General features: G+C 45.6%; 1 protein-coding gene across 2 annotated transcripts in view; it reads left to right on the top strand.

Moving 5' to 3' along the window:
- fbxl17 (F-box and leucine-rich repeat protein 17) overlaps positions 1–21314 on the top strand; it is a 336364-nt gene that overhangs the window by 201913 nt on the left and 113137 nt on the right. For both annotated transcript variants that reach the window (XM_029716432.1, XM_029716433.1), the window contains exon 9: positions 19350–19426. In XM_029716432.1, coding sequence (XP_029572292.1) covers positions 19350–19426 — 77 coding nt within the window. The remainder of the gene's footprint in view (positions 1–19349; positions 19427–21314) is intronic.

Here is a 21314-nt window from a genome sequence, read left to right as displayed (position 1 = left end):
AGAAATCCACGAGAGGACAAGAGCATAACAAATGGAAGTATGTGAGGGATCATACGGTGGGATGCTGTAGACCAGTGATAAACCGTTACAGACGGAGAGAAAGAGAAAGGCAGGAGAGTGGGGAGAGAGCGAGTGAAAAAGAGGGGGTAGAAACAGTGAACGAAGGATATAGACAGAGAGAACGAGCAAGGGAGAGAGACAGTCGAGCAAAGAGTACTGTTGTCATCTGGAATCTATCAAGTATGGATGGACTCCATGAAAGGCTATAATCACACCATCCCCAAGCACTGTCTATTAAGTCCCGTCTTCTCCTCTCTCTTTCTTCCCCTTTCCTCTCTTCCCCTCTTCCTCCCTCTCTTCTGTCCTTCTCCTCCCTCTCTCTGTCATCTTCCCATGTTCTCTCTCTCGCTCTCTCTCTCTCTCTCCAACCCGAGCGTTGTCCAGCTCTGTAAATGGAAGAGGATGTGAGACGAGGTGGAGGATGCTGGTTAGTGTAATGGAAACACACCAACAGCAATAGGACCACTCTAACCGTTGTTTTCCCCTGGACACACAGACTCATACACACGTATATACACCATGTCAATTACACCAATGTCAGTCCCACAAACGCATTGAAGAAACTGAAAAGTTATTGTATTTGTCGATGTGGGTAAGGATAGTCCCCCCCCCTCTTTGTTTTCCTCATCTGTCTTACTCCTCTTTCTTCTCTTTCTTCTCTTTCTTCTCCCTCTCTCTCTTCTCTCTCTCACTTCCACTCTTTGAAACGAAGCCATGTCTGCTTAGACAATGATAAGCTGTTGGAGTGCCTATTCCAGTCTCCTTTAACACGTTCACTTGGCTATCAGGCTAATGGCATTCTGTTTTCCTCTGCCCCCTAAAGATGGCATCTTCAAGACCCGGGGAGGGGGGGGGGGAGGGGGGGAGAGAGAAAACTATGCACCTTGAAGTGGGGTAAACCACTCTCTTTCCTCCTCCCCACCCTCGTTCTCCGCCTTCCATCCTCCTTTCCCCTCTCCTGCGGGATTGCTCTTTCTTTGGCACGGGATCAAACAGCGTTCCTTGGGAAATTAATTTGGGATTCTGGTCATTGGCTGTGGAGAAGGCATTCGAGCCGGTTGACATCTGTTTTAGTGAATACCTAATGGCTGCGTGTCACCGGAGTCAAACGCTCTCTTCTCTCTCTCTCTCTCCGTCTATCTCTCTCTCCCTCTCTCTCCGTCTATCTCTCTCTCCCTCTCTCTCTCTCTCTCTCTCTCTCCGTCTATCTCTCTCTCTCTCTCTCTCCGTCTATCTCTCTCTCTATCTCGCACGCTCTCTATCTCGCTCACTCTCTCTTTCTCTCTCTCCTATTATTATTTAGCCACAAGGTTCCCATTAGGGTGTTATACCCCTACTCCTCCCTCTACCCACAGGCCAAAAAGTGGATTAACTGCTTGGATATTAGCTAGTGTAGCTCATTAAGCATTCCGTTCTTTAGGAGTGTTTTATGTTTAATACGTGTGTGTGTGTGTGTGTGTGTGTGTGTGTGTGTGTGTGTGTGTGTGTGTGTGTGTGTGCGCGTGTTATTTGTAAATTCTGTGTCAGAAGTATTGTTTAAATGGTATTTAACCAGGTCAGAAATGTAAAATAAATGTTCTCTTAAAGTAAAGCTATGAAAAGAGCGCTTTGTAAGAACAGTCTAGAATCAGTCACTCACCGGGCCTCTGCTGCCCCGGTTACCACGGCGACCGTGACCCAGACGATCTGACACAGGAAAGGGTCATTATGAGGTTAATATGAGGTCATGAAGGGTCGTTAGTGAGGTCCTGGCAGAGTGACCTCGGTCTGAAGAGACCAGAACCTGATGAACTAACCATTTTGAAAAGGTTTAATGAAAGCTTCCATCATGTTTTGGCAATGTGCTTTTCTCTGGATCTTGTGCAATTGCCGTCCACCATTCACTTGATTCACTCTTACTCACATAATGTGTCCTCCTCCTCCTTCTGTAATTTGGAGCTTTATTTTCCTGGAAGCTCTGTTTTGGAACATGACCGAGAATGTATGTGGTGTTGATGGCGCTTGGCGTGTACATGTTGAAATGTTTTTAATAGAATACTAAATGTTGGGTAAAATGATGCCTCCGAGTGTTGTGCTGTGATCGAACATAGCTGTGGTTCGATTGAGGTGGTCTCTCTCTCTCTTTCTCTCTTAATCCCCCTCTCTCTCTCCAGCTCATCTCTCTATCCCCGCTGCTCCCCCTTCCTTTCCCTCGTCCTCGCCTCTCTTCATGCTCCAGTCTTTCTCTCTGGCTAGGGAACTAGGCGAAGAGAGACGTTTATGGACCGGCCATATGAACAGCCCAGACCATAATACCCCTCCCTGATCTCCATCCAGATGGGGGGGTGTGTTTGCGTCTCCCTCTCTTTCTCTCTGCCTAATGGAAGTTCAGGAGCCAGCTCTTTTCATTCTGACCCATACAGAACTTCTTCTGATTTGGCAAAATCCGCACACTTTCATGGCAGTAACTGTATTGAATTGGTTATGGCACAGCAGGCACGTGACGACCCCAAGGAAGGGAGTGACGACCCCGAGGAAGGGAGTGAGGAAGGATATAGGATGTAGCCCGTTGCTTCAGTATTCAATCGGTTGCTTTATTATAAAGCCATGTGTAGACTAACGTCTTACTTCTGACGTCCAACTCTTCTAGCCCATAGATCAACCTCTCCCGACGCAGTTTTCATCTGCAGCGTAGAGGGAAAAACTGCTGTTTAATGAACCAGCGTCCGTCTCACAGCGCCGTAGCGCACAGTGCCCCCAGAGAAGGAACATTCATAGAGATTGTTTGCACACGTCAGAGACGTATTTCCTGTAATTAAAGCCACCCAGCGCAATTGAAGTGTCTGCGCTCTGTCATAGTAGTGGGGAAATTGCACACCACAATGTGACTTGTTTCTCCGTCCCCCAGAATTTGTATTTGTTTTTTTCCCACAATCCCGCTCTCCTTCTCCACCTCATCATATCTATTAGTTCAATGAGCACCCTCCAATTTCTGCCACTGGGCCGAAACAGCCGTAATATTGTTCTAACTTCTCTGTCTCTCTCTGTCTCTCTCTCTCTCTCTCTCTCTGTCTCTGTCTCTCTCTCTCTCTGTCTCTGTCTCTCTCTGTCTCTGTCTCTGTCTCTCTCTCTGTCTCTGTCTCTCTCTGTCTCTCTCTGTCTCTGTCTCTCGGTCTCTGTCTCTCTCTGTCTCTGTCTTTCTCTCTCTCTGTCTCTCTCTCTCTGTCTCTCTCTCTCTGTCTATCTCTGTCTCTCTCTCTCTGTCTCTCTCTCTGTCTCTGTGTCTCTCTCTGTGTCTCTCTCTCTGTCTCTCTCTCTGTCTCTGTCTCTCTCTCTGTCTCTCTCTCTCTCTCTCTCTGTGTCTCTCTCTCTCTCTGTGTCTCTCTGTGTCTCTCTCTGTCTCTCTCTCTGTCTCTGTCTCTCTCTCTGTCTCTGGCTCTCTCTCTCTCTGTCTCTCTCTCTCTCTCTCTCTCTCTCTCTGTGTGTGTCTCTCTCTCTCTCTGTGTCTCTCTCTCTCTCTCTCTGTCTCTCTCTGTCTCTGTCTCTCTCTCTCTCTCTCTCTCTCTCTCTCTCTGTGTCTGTCTCTGTGTCTGTGTGTGTGTCTGAGAGGGTGTTGGTTAGTGCTCATTAAAGCAGACGGCCTTAATCAAAATCATGTAGCAATTAGCAGTGTATCAGCGGGCGGAGTGTATGTTGTGGCAGCAGGACTGTGGGTAGTACTGTAAACACAGTGACACCTCTCACACCGGAGATAGGTCAGACTAAAGTGAAGTATAGGTTCCCCCAGAGGAGATGGATGCACTGCTGGAGGACTGTAAACAAAGAAACGTTGAAAGTATAGCAGAGCTCAAGAGTTGTATGCCTGTGTGGGAGTGTTGTTGACAGTTTTCCTCTGAGGCCAACGTTGGAAAGCTGTGGTTTACAGTTTATGTCGATAAACAGCCCATTGACGCCAGAAATTAGACTTTGCTGTCACTTTCAGACGCTGAACGAGTGTTGGTAACTTCTTTTGTTGTTCGTTCTACGCTGAGGGGTTTGACTTAATCTAGAATTAGTTTCTCCCCAGTCCCAAAGAAGAGGAAACAAGAAACAGAAATAAGACTTCTGTAACATAGGATTCCCTTCACAGCCTGTTTATCATGGACAAACATCGCATTGTCCGTCTCACATCTGAACACAAACACACACACACACCCACACACCATTCCCTCAGGGCTTATCACTGTCTGCTACGGGCACTGCCCAACTGCTCCTGATACCCGGCTGAGAGAGGTGTGTATGTGTGAGGGGGTGCGGAAGGATGGTGTCGCTTCACAGAACCACAGTGTGTGTTTACTGCTGTGATTGTATCGGACCTGCTATTCCACAGGGAAGTGATTTAGACAGGACGGATCAACAGGAAACTTTCAGAGGAGGAGACAGGCGAGGCAGCAGTTAGTTATCCGCTTTTTATCTGTCAACTCTGTTTTTATTTCATTTCCATTGTGAAACCCAGGTCGTTTATTTTGGTAGTGAAGTGTGGCGGATTCTCAGTTTAGGGAAACATGCCGTGTTGAAAAAGTATGAATGAAAAAGCACAAAACACTGGCAACACTTGAAGCCCTTGTCATCAGTTGATAACAAGGGTTAGGGCTAACCGTGACAAGGACATCCAATCATATTGATTCTCTTCGCCAGTATCATGGGATGAGGTTTGCTAAATGACCTCATCCTCTCTGCTCCTTTGGCTAACTGTGTGTGTGTGTGTGTGTGTGTGTGTGTGTGTGTGTGTGTGTGTGTGTGTGTGTGTGTGTGTGTGTGTGTGTGTGTGTGTCTCTACTCTCAGATGTAGTGGCTGTCCGTCGGCCCCAGCCAGTCGTCTCTCACACAGAGGTTGCCTCCCCAATGACACCCTATTCCCTATACAGTGCACTAGTTTTGACCAGGGCCCATGGGGCTCTGGTCACAAGTTGCATACTATATAGGGAATGGGCCCTGGTCCAAAGTAGTGCACCATATAGGGAATAGGGTGCCGTTTGGGATGCACAAATCCTGCTGGGAGCAGAGAGGATGACGGGCATTTATGTGCTCACTTATGACCCCATGGGCTCAGCTCTGAGCAGGCCTGATGACAGGGTCTGGAATCTCCACGGCCGTATTCCAACGTGATAAACGACCCTGCTCAACACCAAAGGAATGTGAAATCTCATTTTAACGATGGGTAATGGATCTAGAGCTAGGCATACAGGCGTCCAGCCAACCAGATCCTAATTTCTCCAACAGACCCCCTCTCTCTGTATGGACGTCCCAAGGATCCCGGCTAGCACTAGCCCTCTGTTATTGGCCGGTGATAACATCCACAGAGAGGCTGAGTAAAACAGGAACACAGGCTTAGAGAAATACAGATACGTGTTTGTATTGGTGGTGAATGTAACCCGTCTCACAGCGCACATGCAATACATTGGTACATGATTGCGTTTGTGTGTGGTATTGACAAAGAAATGTCGAGGGAAACGTGTCTTTGTTCAAGTGTCTTTGATTTGTAGTTGTCCTCAAAAAGTCCACACAGGTGCAAATATACGAAAGCACTCAAAGTGCAAGACTGCTCCTTTTCAATAGGAAATGATAATCACGGATTTACAAGTCTATGTAATGTAAAGAATAAATAAAAGAAGCCTTTCGTGAACTAACACTCGTACTTGACTCTTTTTCCTCTTACTAGCTCCGATTTTCCTGATAGCTAGTTTATTCAGGAACAATTTACTTACTGTGAAGGACTGTGATATGTGCTTGTCCCACCTAGCAATCTTAAAATGAATAACTGTAAGTCGCTCTGGATAAGAGCGTCTGCTAAATGACTCAAATGTAAAGGCCAAATAATAATCCAACCTATTGCTGATAGTTATCTTGTACATCTCAATCTTGGCTTTTTCTCAGTGACAAAGAGAGAAAGAATACCATGCGAGAAACTATACAGTACTATGGTTATTATATAGTTATTGTGATGTCACTGGGCAGGTATTTGCAGTAACAATGACTATATCACTATCTTTTTTACTGGCAATCTATGTAGCCTGTATTATCCAATCTCTGGATTATTTCCCTTCTTCGATGTTGAGGACTAGTTTCCCGTTAAATGACTCCCAGGGGTATATTGGATTTTTTTTACATCCAGTTCTATTAGTCCTATGAAAAGAAAGTCTTCGAGTTTTTGTCAACAGAATTTCTGAAACTCAATGTCGAAAGTAGTCTGAGACAGAGCGGTGGGGGTTTATAGGAAAATATCAAATGTTTTTACGACAAGAATCATTTCGAGAAAGCGGTTCCTTCAGAAGTATAAAATCCGGTCCTCCCCTCCTTTCCTCCCACGCTCCGCCCCTCCATTCCATTAAGCCTGAAGACGGCTACGGAGCGTCGACGTCTCTCCGCCACCTTCTTTTATGCTTTCACCCTTTTCCAGACCTTGAACCGCTTTTCTTTAGACCTTTCATGCTTTTACTCTCTCTTCTTTCTCTCCACCATCTAGAATCATCTATTTCTATTTTCCTACTGCTTTTGTCCAGCTAGGCAGCCGTGTAATTGCTGGGCGTGTGATAAAACGCGGCTACGCCCGCGTATTGTGTGTACCTAGAGCCATTCTCCTGGCCGCCTCCTTTATGCCTCTTCCATTGTGGCTCGCTGCTAAAGAGATGCGCTACACATGTCTGTTGGCTGACTGTCTGCAGGCTTTGTGATAGTAGGGGAGCGCAAGTCCTCAACTATTGTTGCTATTATTTCTCAGCCTGCCTTGTCTGGGTTCTCTGGTCGCACTGTGAAGGAGTAGATTAGCTCCACTTTGATACTAACACACACACACACACACTCCCATCCTTCCCGCCGTCTCCTGTGCTAAGCCCTGCTGTAGAGTTTGTGGCTGTGTCTGGGCCCAGTAAAAGTCCTGAGTAGACATGTTTCCATTAGGAGGTTAAGCCTGTGTGTTTGGAAGGGCCCCCATGTTCCACTGATGTAGTTCCACAGAGCGTTTTCCTGGGGACTCCTTTTTATGACGGACGTCTACAAGTTATTACATCAATAAGGATCGTATGTGGGACCGACTGCTACTACCACAAGGGCCCAGACTTGTACTGTAAATGGATCTGTACAGCCACTGTTCATGTGCTGGTGAAGAAAAAAATAAATACATGTAAATAATGAGTTGAGGATGTTAAAGTACTGTAACGACCTTGTTGATCAACGGTCTGAAACAACGTAACCAACTAAACCGTTCCGTTTTTCAGTGCGGGTAATTCACACAGGCCTCTTAGCTGAAGCCGTGAGTTTTGTATTAAACGGAGAGTGGTTTTCTTTTTCTCTAAGCAGGTGTCGAAGTCGTATTACCGAGCCGTGAACAGGCAGCAGTGTTACAGCACAGACAAAGCTTTGAGGAGCACGCTCAGCTCCTCAGAGAGTGAAGGTACCGCGCAGATAAAAGCACTTTCTATATACATACACGCGCTGACGTACGGCGCGGACAAAAACACTTTTCTCCCAGGAAATTGACGGCAGTCCAAGTCAGAGTGGTAGTCTTCTGTTGCTCTCTTTGTGATTTCAAACGCCGGCCAAGGTTGACAAAAGTGCATGCTCGGAGCTGCTCAGCATCCATTAAAAAATGTATAAAAGGCTCTGAAAGATCAATTATACACTTTATATGACGGGAGACATTAGCAGATTTTTTGGTTTTTATTACGACAAATTGCTTGTCTCTCTGCTGACACTGACAAAAATATAAATGTAAAAAACAACATGGTTCTTTATAATAGGTCTACGAGAAGGGGACACACAAATAGAATATGATGTCCTTTTAAACTGGAGGAAATGATTGTCCAAAAACTAACTTTCGACCCAACAATCATAGAGCGTGAATATGCGCGGTTTGCGCTCATCGGTGATATGGCCGATTCTCTCTGCCTAGTGCCAATAAGATAAGCTATTTGTTCGGTCAATTAAGTTGGGAATTTGTATAACTTAAAGACAAATTAGTCTTTTAAAGTGTCTTCTCTTTACAGCAATAGCCATTTGCTTTCATAACTATGTTTTCCCGTGATTGAATTTTGAAATACTGTGATATGCCTGACTGGGTTTCTCTATCATTGAGTCACAACTCAACAATCATGTATTTAGTATTTGCTGCCTTTATTTCCGACTGTAGGCATTGCGATTTAAAACAATCCACAACTTATTTGTTAAGGCTAGGGGAAGCTAATCATCCTATTTTGAATGATTTTCTTTCTTTCTGTATACATAGGAGTATGCTAATTAGGCTATATCATTTTGGCAATTTAATTCATTATACTTAGGGAAACTTTAGCTTCCCCTAGCCCTATTGACGCGTCACCTATGAGCCTATGCCCATCTACTATCCCCATAGTAGGAAAGTTGACCTATTCTATTGGTCTGCTTGTCGAGAAAGGCATAGCCCAAATTGACTCTGGGACTGTTGTGGGACAATAAATCCCAAATCCATACAACCTGTGGGCCTAGGCTGCGCACAAGGCAATAGGCTACATGCGAATGTGCATTTGGCTACCGGACAATGAAAGAAAGTTGAAAACCAATAGAACATGAGTGAAATAGGCTACTGGTTTCAATGGCATGAAAGTCTATGAAATAATTCTGGTCGAATTTTGCCTAGGCTGCTTTAAAGCAAGGTCAAACATGCCTCATAATATGTATTAAAACGCTCAGGTTAAATCAATTTCCTAATTAATCTGCACACAATACCCCATAATGACAAAGTGAAAACAGGTTTTTTGAAATGTTTGCAAATGTATAAAAAATGTACATAAGTATTCAGACCCTTTGCTATCAGACTCGGGTCCATATTGTTTCCATTGATCATCCTTGAGATGTTTCTACAATTTGATTGGAGTCCACCTTGGTGAATTCAATTGATTGGACATGATTTGGATAGGCACATACCTGTCTATATAAGGTCCCACAGTTGACAGTGCATGTCAGAGCAAAAACCAAGCCATGAGGTCAAAGGAATTGTCCGTAGAGCTCCGACACAGGATTGTGTCGAGGCACACATCTGGGGAGGTGGTACCAAAATGTTTCTGCAGCATTGAAGGTCCCCAAGAACTCAGTGGCCCCCATCATTCTTAAATGGAAGAAGTTTGGAACCACCAAGACTCCTTCTAGAGCTGGCCGCCTGGCCAAACTGAGCAATCGGGAGAGGAGGGCCTTGATCAGGGAGTTTACCAAAAACCTGATGGTCACTCTGGTCACTCTAACAGAGCTGGGAGATGGGAGAACCTTCCGGAAGGAAAACCATCTCTGCAGCACTCCACCAATCAGGCCTTTATGGTAGAGTGGCCAGACGGAAGCCACTCCTCAGTAAAATGCACATGACAGCCCACTTGGAGTTTATCAAAAGACACCTAAAGGACTCTCAGACCATGAGAAACAAGATTCTCTGGTCTGATGAAACCAAGATTGAACTCTTTGGCCTGAATACCAAGCGTCACGTCTGGAGGAAATCTGGCATAATTCCTACGGTGAAGCATGGTGGTGGCAGCATCATGCTGTGGGGATGTTTTTCAGCGGCAGAGACTGGGAGACTAGTCAGGCCCAAGGGAAAAATGAACGGTGCAAAGTACAGAGATCCTTCCAACAGGACAACGACCCTAAGCACACAGCCAAGACAACGCAGTAGTGGCTTCGGGACCAGTCTCTGAATGTCCTTGAATGGCCCAGCCAGAGCCCGGACTTGAACCCGTTCGACCATCTCTGGAGAGACCTGAAAATAGCTGTGCAGCGTCGCTCCCCATCTAACCCGACAGACCTTGAGAATGTCTTCAGAGAAGAATTGCAGAAACTCCCCAAATATACAGTTGAAGTCGGAAGTTTACATACACCTTAGCCAAATACATTTAAACTCAGTTTTTCACAATTCCTGACATTTAATCAGAGTAAAAATACCCTGACTTAGGTCAGTTAGGATCACCACTTTATTTTAAGAGTGTGAAATGTCAGAATAATAGTAGAGAGTGATTTATTTCAGCTTTTATTTCTTTCATCACATTCCCAGTGGGTCAGAAGTTTACATACACTCAATTAGTATTTGGTAGCATTGCCTTTAAATTGCTTAACTTGGGTCAAATGTTTCGGGTAGCCTCCCACAAGCTTCCCACAATAAGTTGGGTGAATTTTGGCCCATTCCTCCTGACAGAGCTGGTGTAACTGAGTCAGGTTTGTAGGCCTCCTTGCTCGCACATGCTTTTTCAGTTCTGCCCACAAAGGTTCGATAGGATTGACGCCACGGCTTTGTGATGGCCACTCCAATACCTTGACTTTGTTGTCCTTAAGCCATTTTGCCACAACTTAGTAAGTATGCTTGGGGTCATTGTCCGTTTGGAAGACCCATGTGCGACAAAGCTTTAACTTCCTGACTGATGTCTTGAGATGTTGCTTCAATATATCCACATAAATTTCCTTCCTCACAATGCCATCTGTTTTGTAAAGTGCACCACTTCCTCCTGCAGCAAAGCACCCCCACAGCACGGTGCTGCCACCCCCGTGCTTCACAGTTGGGATGGTGTTCTTTGGCTTGCAAGCCTCCCCCTTTTTCCTCCAAACATAACGTTGGTCATTATGGCCAAACAGTTCTATTTTTGTTTCATCAGACCAGAGGACATTTCTCCAAAAAGTACAATCTTTGTCCCCATGTGCAGTTGCAAACCATAGTCTGGCTTTTTTATGGCGGTTTTGGAGCAGTGGCTTCTTCCTTGCTGAGCAGCCTTTCAGGTTGTCGATATAGGACTCGTTTTACTGTGGATATAGATACTTTCCTCCAGCATCTTCACAAGGTCCTTTGCTGTTGTTCTGGGATTGATTTGCACTTTTCGCACCAAAGTATGTTCATCTCTAGGAGACAGAACGCATCTCCTTCCTGAGCGGTATGACGGCTGCGTGGTCCCATGGTGTTTATACTTGAGTACTATTGTTTGTACAGATGAACGTGGTACCTTCAGGTGTTTGGAAATTGCTCTCAAGGATGAACCAGACTTGTGGAGGTCTACAATTATTTTTCTGAGGTCTTGGCTGATATCTTTAGATTTTCCCATGATGTCAAGCAGAGGCACTGAATTTGAAGGTAGGCCTTGAAATACGTCCACAGGCACACCTCCAATTGACTCAGATGATGTCAATTAGCCTATCAGAAGCTTCTAAAGCCATGACATCATTTCCTGGAATTTTCCAAGCTTTTTAAAGGCGCAGTCAACTTAGTGTATGTAAACTTCTGACCCACTGGAATTGTGAAATAATCTGTCTGTAAACAATTGTTTAAAAACTACTTGTGTCATGCACAAAGTAGATGTCCTTACCGACTTGCCAAAACTATAGTTTGTTAACAAGAAATGTGTAGAGTAGTTGAAAAAACGAGTTTTAATGACTCCAACCTAAGTGTATGTAAACTTCCAACTTCAACTGTAGGTGTGCCAAGTTTGTAGCGTAATACCTATGAATACTTGAGGCTGTAATCGCTGCCAAAGGTGCTTCAACAAAGTACTGAGTAAAGGGTTTGAATATATATATATATTTTTTTGTCATTATGGATTATTGTGTGTAGATTGATGAGGGGGGGGGGACTTTTTAATCAATTTTAGAATACGGCTGTAACGTAACAAAATGTGGAAAAAGTCAAGGGGTCTGAATACTTTCCGAATGCATCGTATGTTTTCAAAATGCATACTGCTTCCAGCTTATTGCAAAATGTTGTGTGATGTGCTGCTGAAGCTTGCCTTCCATTGCCTATGTATTTGAATGGGGAATAGGAAGCCCACTTCAATTACCAGTTGAGAAATTAAAAAAGCTATCTCTTTTTAATCGTGGCCCAAGAACTATTTTTAACACACGATTGCATTTACACTTGTTGCACATTGACTGTGCTTATAAAAGAGTTGTCTGACAGATTTTCTACTCAAAGGCTCAATATCTGTTTGTTGTGATAAAATACATAATGAATATACACACTCACTAATTCTGCAAAATGTAGCAAATTACCCATAGACCAGTTGTAATGAACACGATGGGAGACAGAGCTGGTCTCAAGCGCAGGGTGCAGCAGGTGTTTATTTGTAATGGACCACAGGAGGAGGCAGGTAGCTGGGTCCAGGGGCAGGCATAGGGTCATACACAGGGGGTCCAAAAAGGCAACAGTACAGGCAGGGACAAGTCTATAAACGTCGTCCGGGAGATCAGGCAATAGGTTGATAACAGGAAATCCGATATGCTAAAGCACAGGCATGGAATAGGCAAAAGGCGTCGTTAGTTTTTGCCTGCCTCACTATCATACACGGGAGGATTTAAATTACTGGAAAAACTGAACTCCGAATTGAAGTGTGTCACAAAACAAACAATACCTCACAATGATGGGGTGCAAAGAACTGAACTAAATAGTGTGTGATATTGACATACAGGTGTGTGAACAGGCGATCAGAATTCAGGTGATTGGGATCTGGAGAATGAGCTGCGTTCAGGGGATCTACGTGTTTGACAGTGAGTTGGAAGCAGACGTTACACCAATAAGCAGGACCGGTCAATTGTATTTACTTCAACTGGTATTTTCATTTTTGACATGTTTTTTTTAGTTTGTATTTTTTTTACATTTATCAGACGCTCTTATCCAGAGCGACTTACAGTAGTGAATGCATAAAAAAAAAAAAAACTTGCACTGGCCCCCTGTGGGAATCGAACCCACAACCCTGGCGTTGCACACACCATGCTGGCGTTGCAAACACCATGCTCTACCAACTGAGCCACAGGGAAAACATCAATGAACAGGCTAAAAATCATTATTTTGCAATGGGATTTTTTTGTTTGTTTCCTGGACAATTTTATTTATAATTTTTTAATCAAATTTAACGACCAAAAGCCGGCCATTATCGGCTAATGGAAACCCTTGTGTGTGTTTGTGAGTCTGTGTTTGTGTGTTCCGTGCTGTGCTGATTTACCTCTGTGTGTGAGGAGACGGTTGTATTATTGTTTACCTAGCTCCATGTGACAGCGTGGTGACAGGGAGTCAAAACACACTGACCCCCAGGGAGACACCACCAGGCACATCGCACGCTCTCTCTCGCGCTCTCTCTCGCATGCTCTCTCTTGCATTCTCTCTCTTGCATGCTCTCTCTTGTATCTCCCTCTGCTCGCTCGCGCTCTCTCTCGCTCTCTCCCTTTGTGTGTCACACTCTTCTCGTTCACACGCTCTCTCGCTCTCACTCTCGGTGTGTCTCACTTCTCTTGCTCTCTCCACCTCTCACTTTCTCTCTTTACTTTCTTTCTTTCTCTCTCTCCTCTCCGTACAGTAGCGTCATACACAGAGCTGTTCTGTTTTCCTGTCTGAATTCTGTGTTTTGTTAAGTGTTTATTCTCTTGCCTACAGTTAATTGATGTAATTTCCAATTCTCATTCTCTTTGCTCATCTCCTCTGTTGCCACTTGTTCGTCACTTCTTTCTCACTCGTTCTCATTTTATTTCTACCTCTCCCTCTTTATTCTATGCCACTCACACTAATCACTCAGCTGTATAGTCGGTTTGTTGTCATAGCAACTCCTTTGTTGTCATAGTAACTCCCGGTTGAGCCAGTAGTGGGAAGCGACAGGTAGTCGAACACAGAGTTCTGGACATTAATTGTCCCATCATATTCCTTGATACAAATGTAGGAACACCTATGAAGCATTTATCGATTTACCGTACTGGAAAAAAAAGATCAATGCTCAAACAAGTACAGAAGAAAACATGAACACGAGTCAAGAGTCAACCACTTATGAGTTCAGAAACATATATTCCTACACACTGTCCAGTACTAAGTGAAGCAATAGTAATGCCTGTACATCTGCCATCATCATTCTTACCCCACCACCAGCAGCACCATTGCTCCTGGCACTAGGACTACTGGTACATTAATATATTGTAGCATAGAGATATTTTGCATACTAAGCCCCCTCTTCCATGTGAGTGTGTGTTACTATCTCTCTCGTTATTCTAGTGGGCACACTCCGCCAGGGCCTTTTGTCATGGTAGCTCGACATGATTGAAAGAGAGTGGATCACTAATTCATGTCAGCTGAGCGCGGGACATGGGCATGGGGGAACCAAGGGTAGGCAGGTGCTTGTTGCTTCTCAATCAGGGGGAATTCTTTAATGTGACACGCACTGTGCCGTCTTCCTCCTTAGATCCTCTCCTCTCTTCTACTCTTCATCGCCTCTCATCCCAGCTGGGTCTCATGAAAGACCTCTCTGGCTCACTGTCTCACTTTTTTGCATCTATCACTCGCTCGTTCGCTCCCTCAATTTCTCTCTCTCTCTGCCCCTCCCTCAATTTCTCTCTCTCTCTGCCCCTCCCTCAATTTCTCTCTCTCTCTCTCTGCCCCTCCCTCAATTTCTCTCTCTCTCTGTCTCTCTCTCTCTTGCTCTGTCTCTCTCTCTCTCTGCATTTCTCCCTCCCCCCGTCTCTCTGATGTTGGCTCTAATTGGGTTTGGCCTGACCCCAGAGATCAAGGCACACAGTAACAAGCTCTCGGAGGAACCATCACTCTCCTCCCTCATCCCTCCATCCGTTACCCCTCTATCTCTGCTCAACGTGCTCATTTGTCAGCCTGGATGGTCACTAATGCTGCAGCACTAATATACTCCACGGAGAATGATGATCCATGAGACTTAATGGTTCTTCTGTCTCAGCTCCCCAGTTTGACTGGTGGGTCAGTTTGACCAGTCGGCTCTACTTCTCACGTTTGATGAGATCTGAGTAGGTCTTTGCCGTTTTCTCTACTGTGACCACCACAGCTAGAGTGCGGCGTCTCAGGTTCCCCGTTTTGTCCAGAACGGCGCCACGTTTCGCAGAATAACCGAATTAGTGGAGCTGTGTGCATTTGAACTCGTACAAGACAAACATTTACAGTTTAGAAGGAACCGGTAACTGTTTAGAGTGGCCTATTTAGAATGACCGCATGTCTATTAGAGTGCATGGTTCACAGTGTGGACTGCGTATCAGGTCACCTCAGCTGTGGGGGAGAGGGGTTTGCAGGGATATGGAAACAGCATTAGTTGTGTGGAGAGCAAGGTACTGTCGCCTGATGGTCTAACAATGGTCCTCAATGATCTTTTTATGGGCGCCACTGAAACACATCAAACTGCAGTAAATTTACAGGAATGTTCTTTCCTCCATTTGGATAATCGTCTTCAGTGGAAATGGAAAGAGAGGTGGATGCGAGGGAGAGGAGACGGGAGGGAGAGGCACAATGCAATATAAAAGCTTATCTATCTATGTGGATTCAGACCAGTGAACTCAAGCTAATGGGGTAGGGCACATGTTGGGAGGCGGATACACTCAATACAGCAGGAATAGTCCATGTACCCATTCTTGTTGCTACTGTCACATACTTTTCTGATTGGCTTTTATCTTTTGAGTCTTCCGTTGCAAATGTGTCACAATACATGAGAATACTTATCCATGTTGTGTTTCATATGCGAGAGCATATTTATCAGATCACCTAAAAACTGGAGAATCACACATGCGGATGAAAAAGATGGGCCCGGTAAATGCGATTTGTCTCAGTTCAACTGGAAATGTGTTGCATTGATGCTCAGTGAAACTGTGTAACCCAAATAGCGCCCTATTCCCTATAGTATGCTACATGGGCAATGGTCAAAAGCGGTACACTATCGGGAATAGGGTGCCATTTGGGACCGAAGCCACGGAACAATGGAATCGTTTTCTGCTTGTGATCCTGATTCTCTGGAGGGAGTGTGTGACATGAGGTGTTTGTGATGATGGGGATTGAAGGTTCTATCCTGTGACAATGTTCTGCTCCTTCCTGTTGTCACAGGGTACCACTGTTTCGACATGTCATCACATTGTCCGAAAAATAATTGACTTGGAAAACAGGAGTATTATTCAGATTAGGTCCTGTAGTCATAAAGCTTTACACAATTATATCAGATCGTTTCACATCGGATATTCTTCAAAAGACCAATATCTGATGTGAAAAGATCTGATGTAATTGGTCAAAAGATCCGAATTGGGCTGCCTGTGTAAACATAGCCTGAAGCCCAATTCAAAGGAAAAGCATTTGGAAATAGAATGCATTTGATTGAATGACAGAGAAAAGACGGGCCGCGAGCGTCAACAGTGTCTACAGCGTCATACTGTAGCTTATGAAATTAGAAAGCAAGTCTATTTTTCTGGCGTCTACGTGGAGCAATACTGGTAAAGTAAGCAGATAAAATGTGAGGGTCGTTTGTAGAAAAGGAATTAGTCGAGTTGTTCAAATTATATTGGTCACATACACATATTTAGCAGATGTTATTGCAGGTGAAGTGAAATGCTTGTATTCCTAGCTCCAACAGTGGAGTAGTATTTAACAATTCACAACAAAACACACAGATCTAAAGTAAAAGAATAGAGTTAAGAAATATATAAATATTCGGACGAGCTGTCGGAGTGGCATTGACTAAAATACAGAAGAATAGAATACAGTATATACATATGAAATGAGTAAAGCAGTATGTAAACATAATTAAAGTCATGAGTGTTCCATTATTAAAAAGACCCTTAAATCCATGTCTATAGGTCAGCAGCCTCTAAGGTGCAGGGTTGAGTAACCGGGTGGTAGCCGGCTAGTGATGGCTATTTAACAGTCTGACGGCCTTGAGATAGAAGCTGTTTTTCAGTCTCTCGGTCCCAGCTTTGATGCACCTGTACTGACCTCGCCTTCTGGATGATAGCGGGGTGAACAGGCAGTGGCTCGGGTGGTTGTTGTCCTTGATGATCTTTTTGGCCTTCCTGTAACATCAGGTGCTGTAGGTGTCCTGGAGGGCAGGTAGTTTGCCCCCGGTGATGCGTTGTGCAGACCGCACCACCCTCTGGAGAGCCCTGCGGTTGCGGGCAGTGGAGTTGCCGTTCCAGGCTGTGATACAGCCCAACAGGATGCTCTCAATTGTGCATCTGTAAAAGTTTGAGGGTCTTAGGGGCCAAGACAAATTTCTTCAGCTTCCTGAGGTTGAAGAGACGCTGTTGCGCCTTCTTCACAATACTGTCTGTGTTGGTGGACCATCTCAGATCGTCGGTGATGTGAAGCTTTCCACCTTCTCCACTGCGCTCCCGTCGATGTGGATAGGGGCGTGCTCTCTCTGAAGTCCACGATCAGCTCCTTCGTTTTGTTGACGTTATTTTCCTGGCACCACTCCACCAGGGCCCTCACCTCCTCCCTGTAGGCTATCTCGTCATTGTTGGTAATCAGGCCTACAACTGTTGTGTCGTCTGCACAGTTGATAATTGAGTTGGAGGTGTGCGTGGCCATGCAGTCATGGGTGAACAGGGAGTACAGGAGGGTGTGGTCCGTCAGGAAGTTCAGGACCCAGTTGCACAGGGCGGGGTTCAGACCCAGGGCCCCGAGCTTAATGATGAGCTTGGAGGGTACTATGGTGTTGAATGATGAGCTATAGTTAATGAACAGCATTCTTACGTAGGTATTCCTCTTGTCCAGATGGGATAGGACAGTGTGATGGTGATTGCGTCATCTGTGGATCTGTTGGCGCGGTATGCAAATTGTAGTGGGTCTAGGGTGACAGGTAAGGTAGAGGTGATATGAATCTTGACTAGTCTCTCAAAGCACTTCACGATGACAGAAGTGGGTGCTACTGGGCGATAGTCATTTAGTTCAGGTACCTTTGCCTTCTTGGCTACAGGAACAATGGTGGCCATCATGAAGCATTTGGAGACAGCAGACTGGGATAAGGAGAGATTGAATATGTCCGTAAACACACCAGCCAGCTGGTCTGCGCATGCTCTGAGGACGCGGCAAGGGATACCGTCTGGGCCGGCAGCCTTGCAAGGGTTAAGACTTTTAAATGTCTTACTCAAGTCGGCCACGGAGAATGAGAGCCCACGGTCCTTGGGAGCGGGCCGCATCGGTGGCACTGTGTTCTCCTCAAAGCTGGCGAAGAAGGTGTTTAGCTTGTCCGGGAGCAAGACGTCGCTGTCTGCGACATGGCTGGGTTTCCCTTTGTAATCCGTGTTTGTCTGTAGACCCTGCCACATACGTTACCTGTGTTACGGTCTTCCCTATGCTAAGTAGACTAAAGACGTAGTTTAAAATGTATTGGGCTGTAAGCTAAGGTTTATCAGTCAAATAGGTTACATGTTTGAAACAATTCGCAGTCTACCTGTGTTTATTTCGATCGTAGGCATATAGCCTAGGCAGGTTTACGTCCGGAAAACTCGAGAACTCCGATTTCAAAAGAGAATACTGTTTATGTAGAAGAGAGAGACTTGGTTGTTTGTAAACAACTCGCGATTATTAGCTACGACGTCCTCCTGAGCTAGCAAAGCAAGGTGAGTCGAATGTGAGTCAAAAAGGAACCCTCAACAATAACTCCCAGGGCCTACATAGCAACTGTTTCTTGTGGATTTCCATGACAGTTACGTTGGCATACGCTACGCAGTGTATTTGAATTGATGCTGGCGACTCTAACATGCAGCTTTCATGCCATTGACGGGTGTCTCTCTCTGTGTGATTCTGGCTTAAAAGACTCTTTTACTTTTATGAACACTGGCCCAGAACTTGAAAGGCCTAGCGTTCAGCTGTAGCAGATAGTGGCGCTTCATACTATCCCACTCTAACCTCATGGGAAAGCCCCCGTGTGCATTTGACGAAATGAAATATGCCGCATAATCCGGACAAAAACATCAGAGGGTTTTGCTGAAGGTTAATGGGTCAAACGCATTGATCAAACCAGTGTTGCTAACCCTCGCCTCATTAGGACCATTTACAGAAAATCATCTGAAACAGCTTCTCTGATCTTCCTCCGGCCTCCCCTGGAGTGCGCACACACACGCTCACGCAAGAACGTGCGCACACAGACATGCGTGCACGTGCACACACACATACACGGGGGGGGGGGGGGGGGGGGTCTCTAGGGTCCCAGGGAGAGAGATTGGGCCGAATGCAGATATTCCACCACTGAGCTCCTTTTGAAGTGTAAAAACACACACACACCCTCCCCGTCCGCTGCGATATCGTAGGCCCTGGTCTGTGGGCTCTAATGAGAGCAGATCATGGTTAATTATTGATCAGTGCAAGTGTTAGGAGAAGCACACAGTGAAATATATATGAACAGATATGTCCCTGGAGCTGTCATGGTTAACCTATAGTGGGGAATACTGCCTGCCGTGAGCGCGTGCGTAGAAGTCGTAAAAGCATAGAGCCAGACCCTGTGTGTTTTGAAAACTCTTCGGGTGATCCGGAGCTTTCCTCTCATCTCCCCTGTTTCTCTCTCTCTTCCTCCCAGGTGTGTGGAGATCATCGCCAAGGAGGGAAGGAGTCTCAAAGAACTCTACCTGGTCTCCTGCAAGATCACAGACCACGGTAAAAATGGCATTCTATGTGCTATATTTCTATAACTAACTTTATGAACAGTCGGACAGAGAGCGTTTGGGTTACTGTACTGTGTGGGTGTGTGTGTGCGCGCGTGTGTGTGTGCGCGCGTGTGTGTGTGTGCGTGTGTGCGTGTGTGCGCGTGTGTGTGTGTGTGTGTGTGCGCGTGTGTGCGTGCGTGCAGCAGGGCTTTCATTGAGTAACCTCCCTTTTAGCTGACCTCAGAAAGTTGACTGTGTGTCTCTTCCTCTGGGCTCTGTCCTCTCTCACCCCTTTCACCTCTACTCTCATCATCTAAACACCTCATCTATAATCCACACATACTGGATCTGATCTCAAATCAGTCTAAACCTCTCTCCTCTGGAAGAATTGTAATACTCAAACCCGGTACAGTATAGTTTATAAAACATGTTTGCATGTCCAGACCTTGTTCGTGTGGACATTCCCACTGCAAACTCACATTACTTGTATGTCGGTGTGTTTCCCCCCCCAGAGTAAGATCCTATGGTGTCTTATCCTGGTCTGTGGTGGTCAGTTCACTGTGTTCATGTCTTGAATCGTTCAGGGGTTCCACTGCCATGTGGTTTTCCTCTAGCCGACCCATAGTGAGTGTAATCACTGGACCACTCCCCTTCAGAGTCTCTGTGTTCATACTGGAGCTGAACCGTGGACCGACCACTTGATAAATGACCACAATAGTACATTAGCGAGCTCTTTCTCTCTCTGTCTCTCTCTCTGTCTCTCTCTCTTTCTCTCTCTCTGTCTCTCTCTCTCTGTCTCTGTCTCTCTCTCTCTGTCTCTCTGTCTCTCTGTGTGTGCAACACTCACTAGAGTTCCAAACTGCCTCTGGAAGCAACGTCAGCACAAGAACTTGTTTGTTGGGAGCTTCATGAAATGGGTTTCCTTGGCCGAGCAGCTGCACACAAGCCTAAGATCAACATGCAAAATGGCGAGCGTCGGCTGGAGCGGTGTAAAGCTCGCCGCCATTGGACTCTGGAGCAGTGGAAACGCGTTCTCTGGAGTGATGAATCACGTTTCTCCACCTGGCAGTCCGACAGACCAATATGAGTTTGGCAGATGCCAGGAGAACACTACTTGCCCGTATGCGTAGTGTCAACTGTAAGGTTTGATGGAGGAGGAATAATGGTCTGGGGCTGTTTTTCATGGTTCAGCCTGGGCCCCTTAGTTCTAGTGAAGGGAAATCTTAACACTACAGTATACAATGACATTCTAACTTTGGCAACAGTTTGGGGAAGGCCCTTTACTGTTTCAGCATGACAATGCCCCCGTGCACACAGTAAAGTCCATACAGAAATGCTTTCGGTGTGGAAGAACTTGACAGGCCTGCACAGAGGCCTGACCTCAGCCCCATCGAACACTTATGGGATGAATTGGAACAGCGACTGCGAGCCAGGCCTAATCGCCCAACATCCGTGCCCCTACATCACTAGTCCCCGCAGCAATGTTCCAACATCTAGTGGAAAGCCTTCCCAGAAAAGTGGAGGCTGTTATAGCAGCAAAGGTGGGAGGGGACCAACTCCATGCCCATAATTTCGGAATGAGATGTTCCCGCGAGCAGTTGTCCCCATACTTTTGGTGGTGTATGTTTGTGTGCGTGGCCGAATAGAAACGCCCTCTCCCCGAGATCTAATAGAATAATGGTTGGCTTTCCTGCTCCAGCCTTTGATAAATGCAATCAAAGCACTGAGCTTTCCATCTGCCATTCTGGGCCAGTCTGTTCCGCCCATCTCCTACTCAAATGATTCTATATTAATGGCCTCTTGAACAACATTTGAGATGTCCACAAGCCCCTTGGGATTAAGTGTTCCGTTTTCCCCCGTCATTCGCTTCCTGTGTGTTTGCTTTTTATTGGAGAGAA

This window comes from Salmo trutta, chromosome 27 (genome assembly GCF_901001165.1).
Source record: "Salmo trutta chromosome 27, fSalTru1.1, whole genome shotgun sequence".
NCBI classification, from domain to species: domain Eukaryota; kingdom Metazoa; phylum Chordata; class Actinopteri; order Salmoniformes; family Salmonidae; genus Salmo; species Salmo trutta.
Note: the sequence above shows the minus strand (reverse complement) of the source record. Positions and strands in the feature narration are given on the sequence as shown.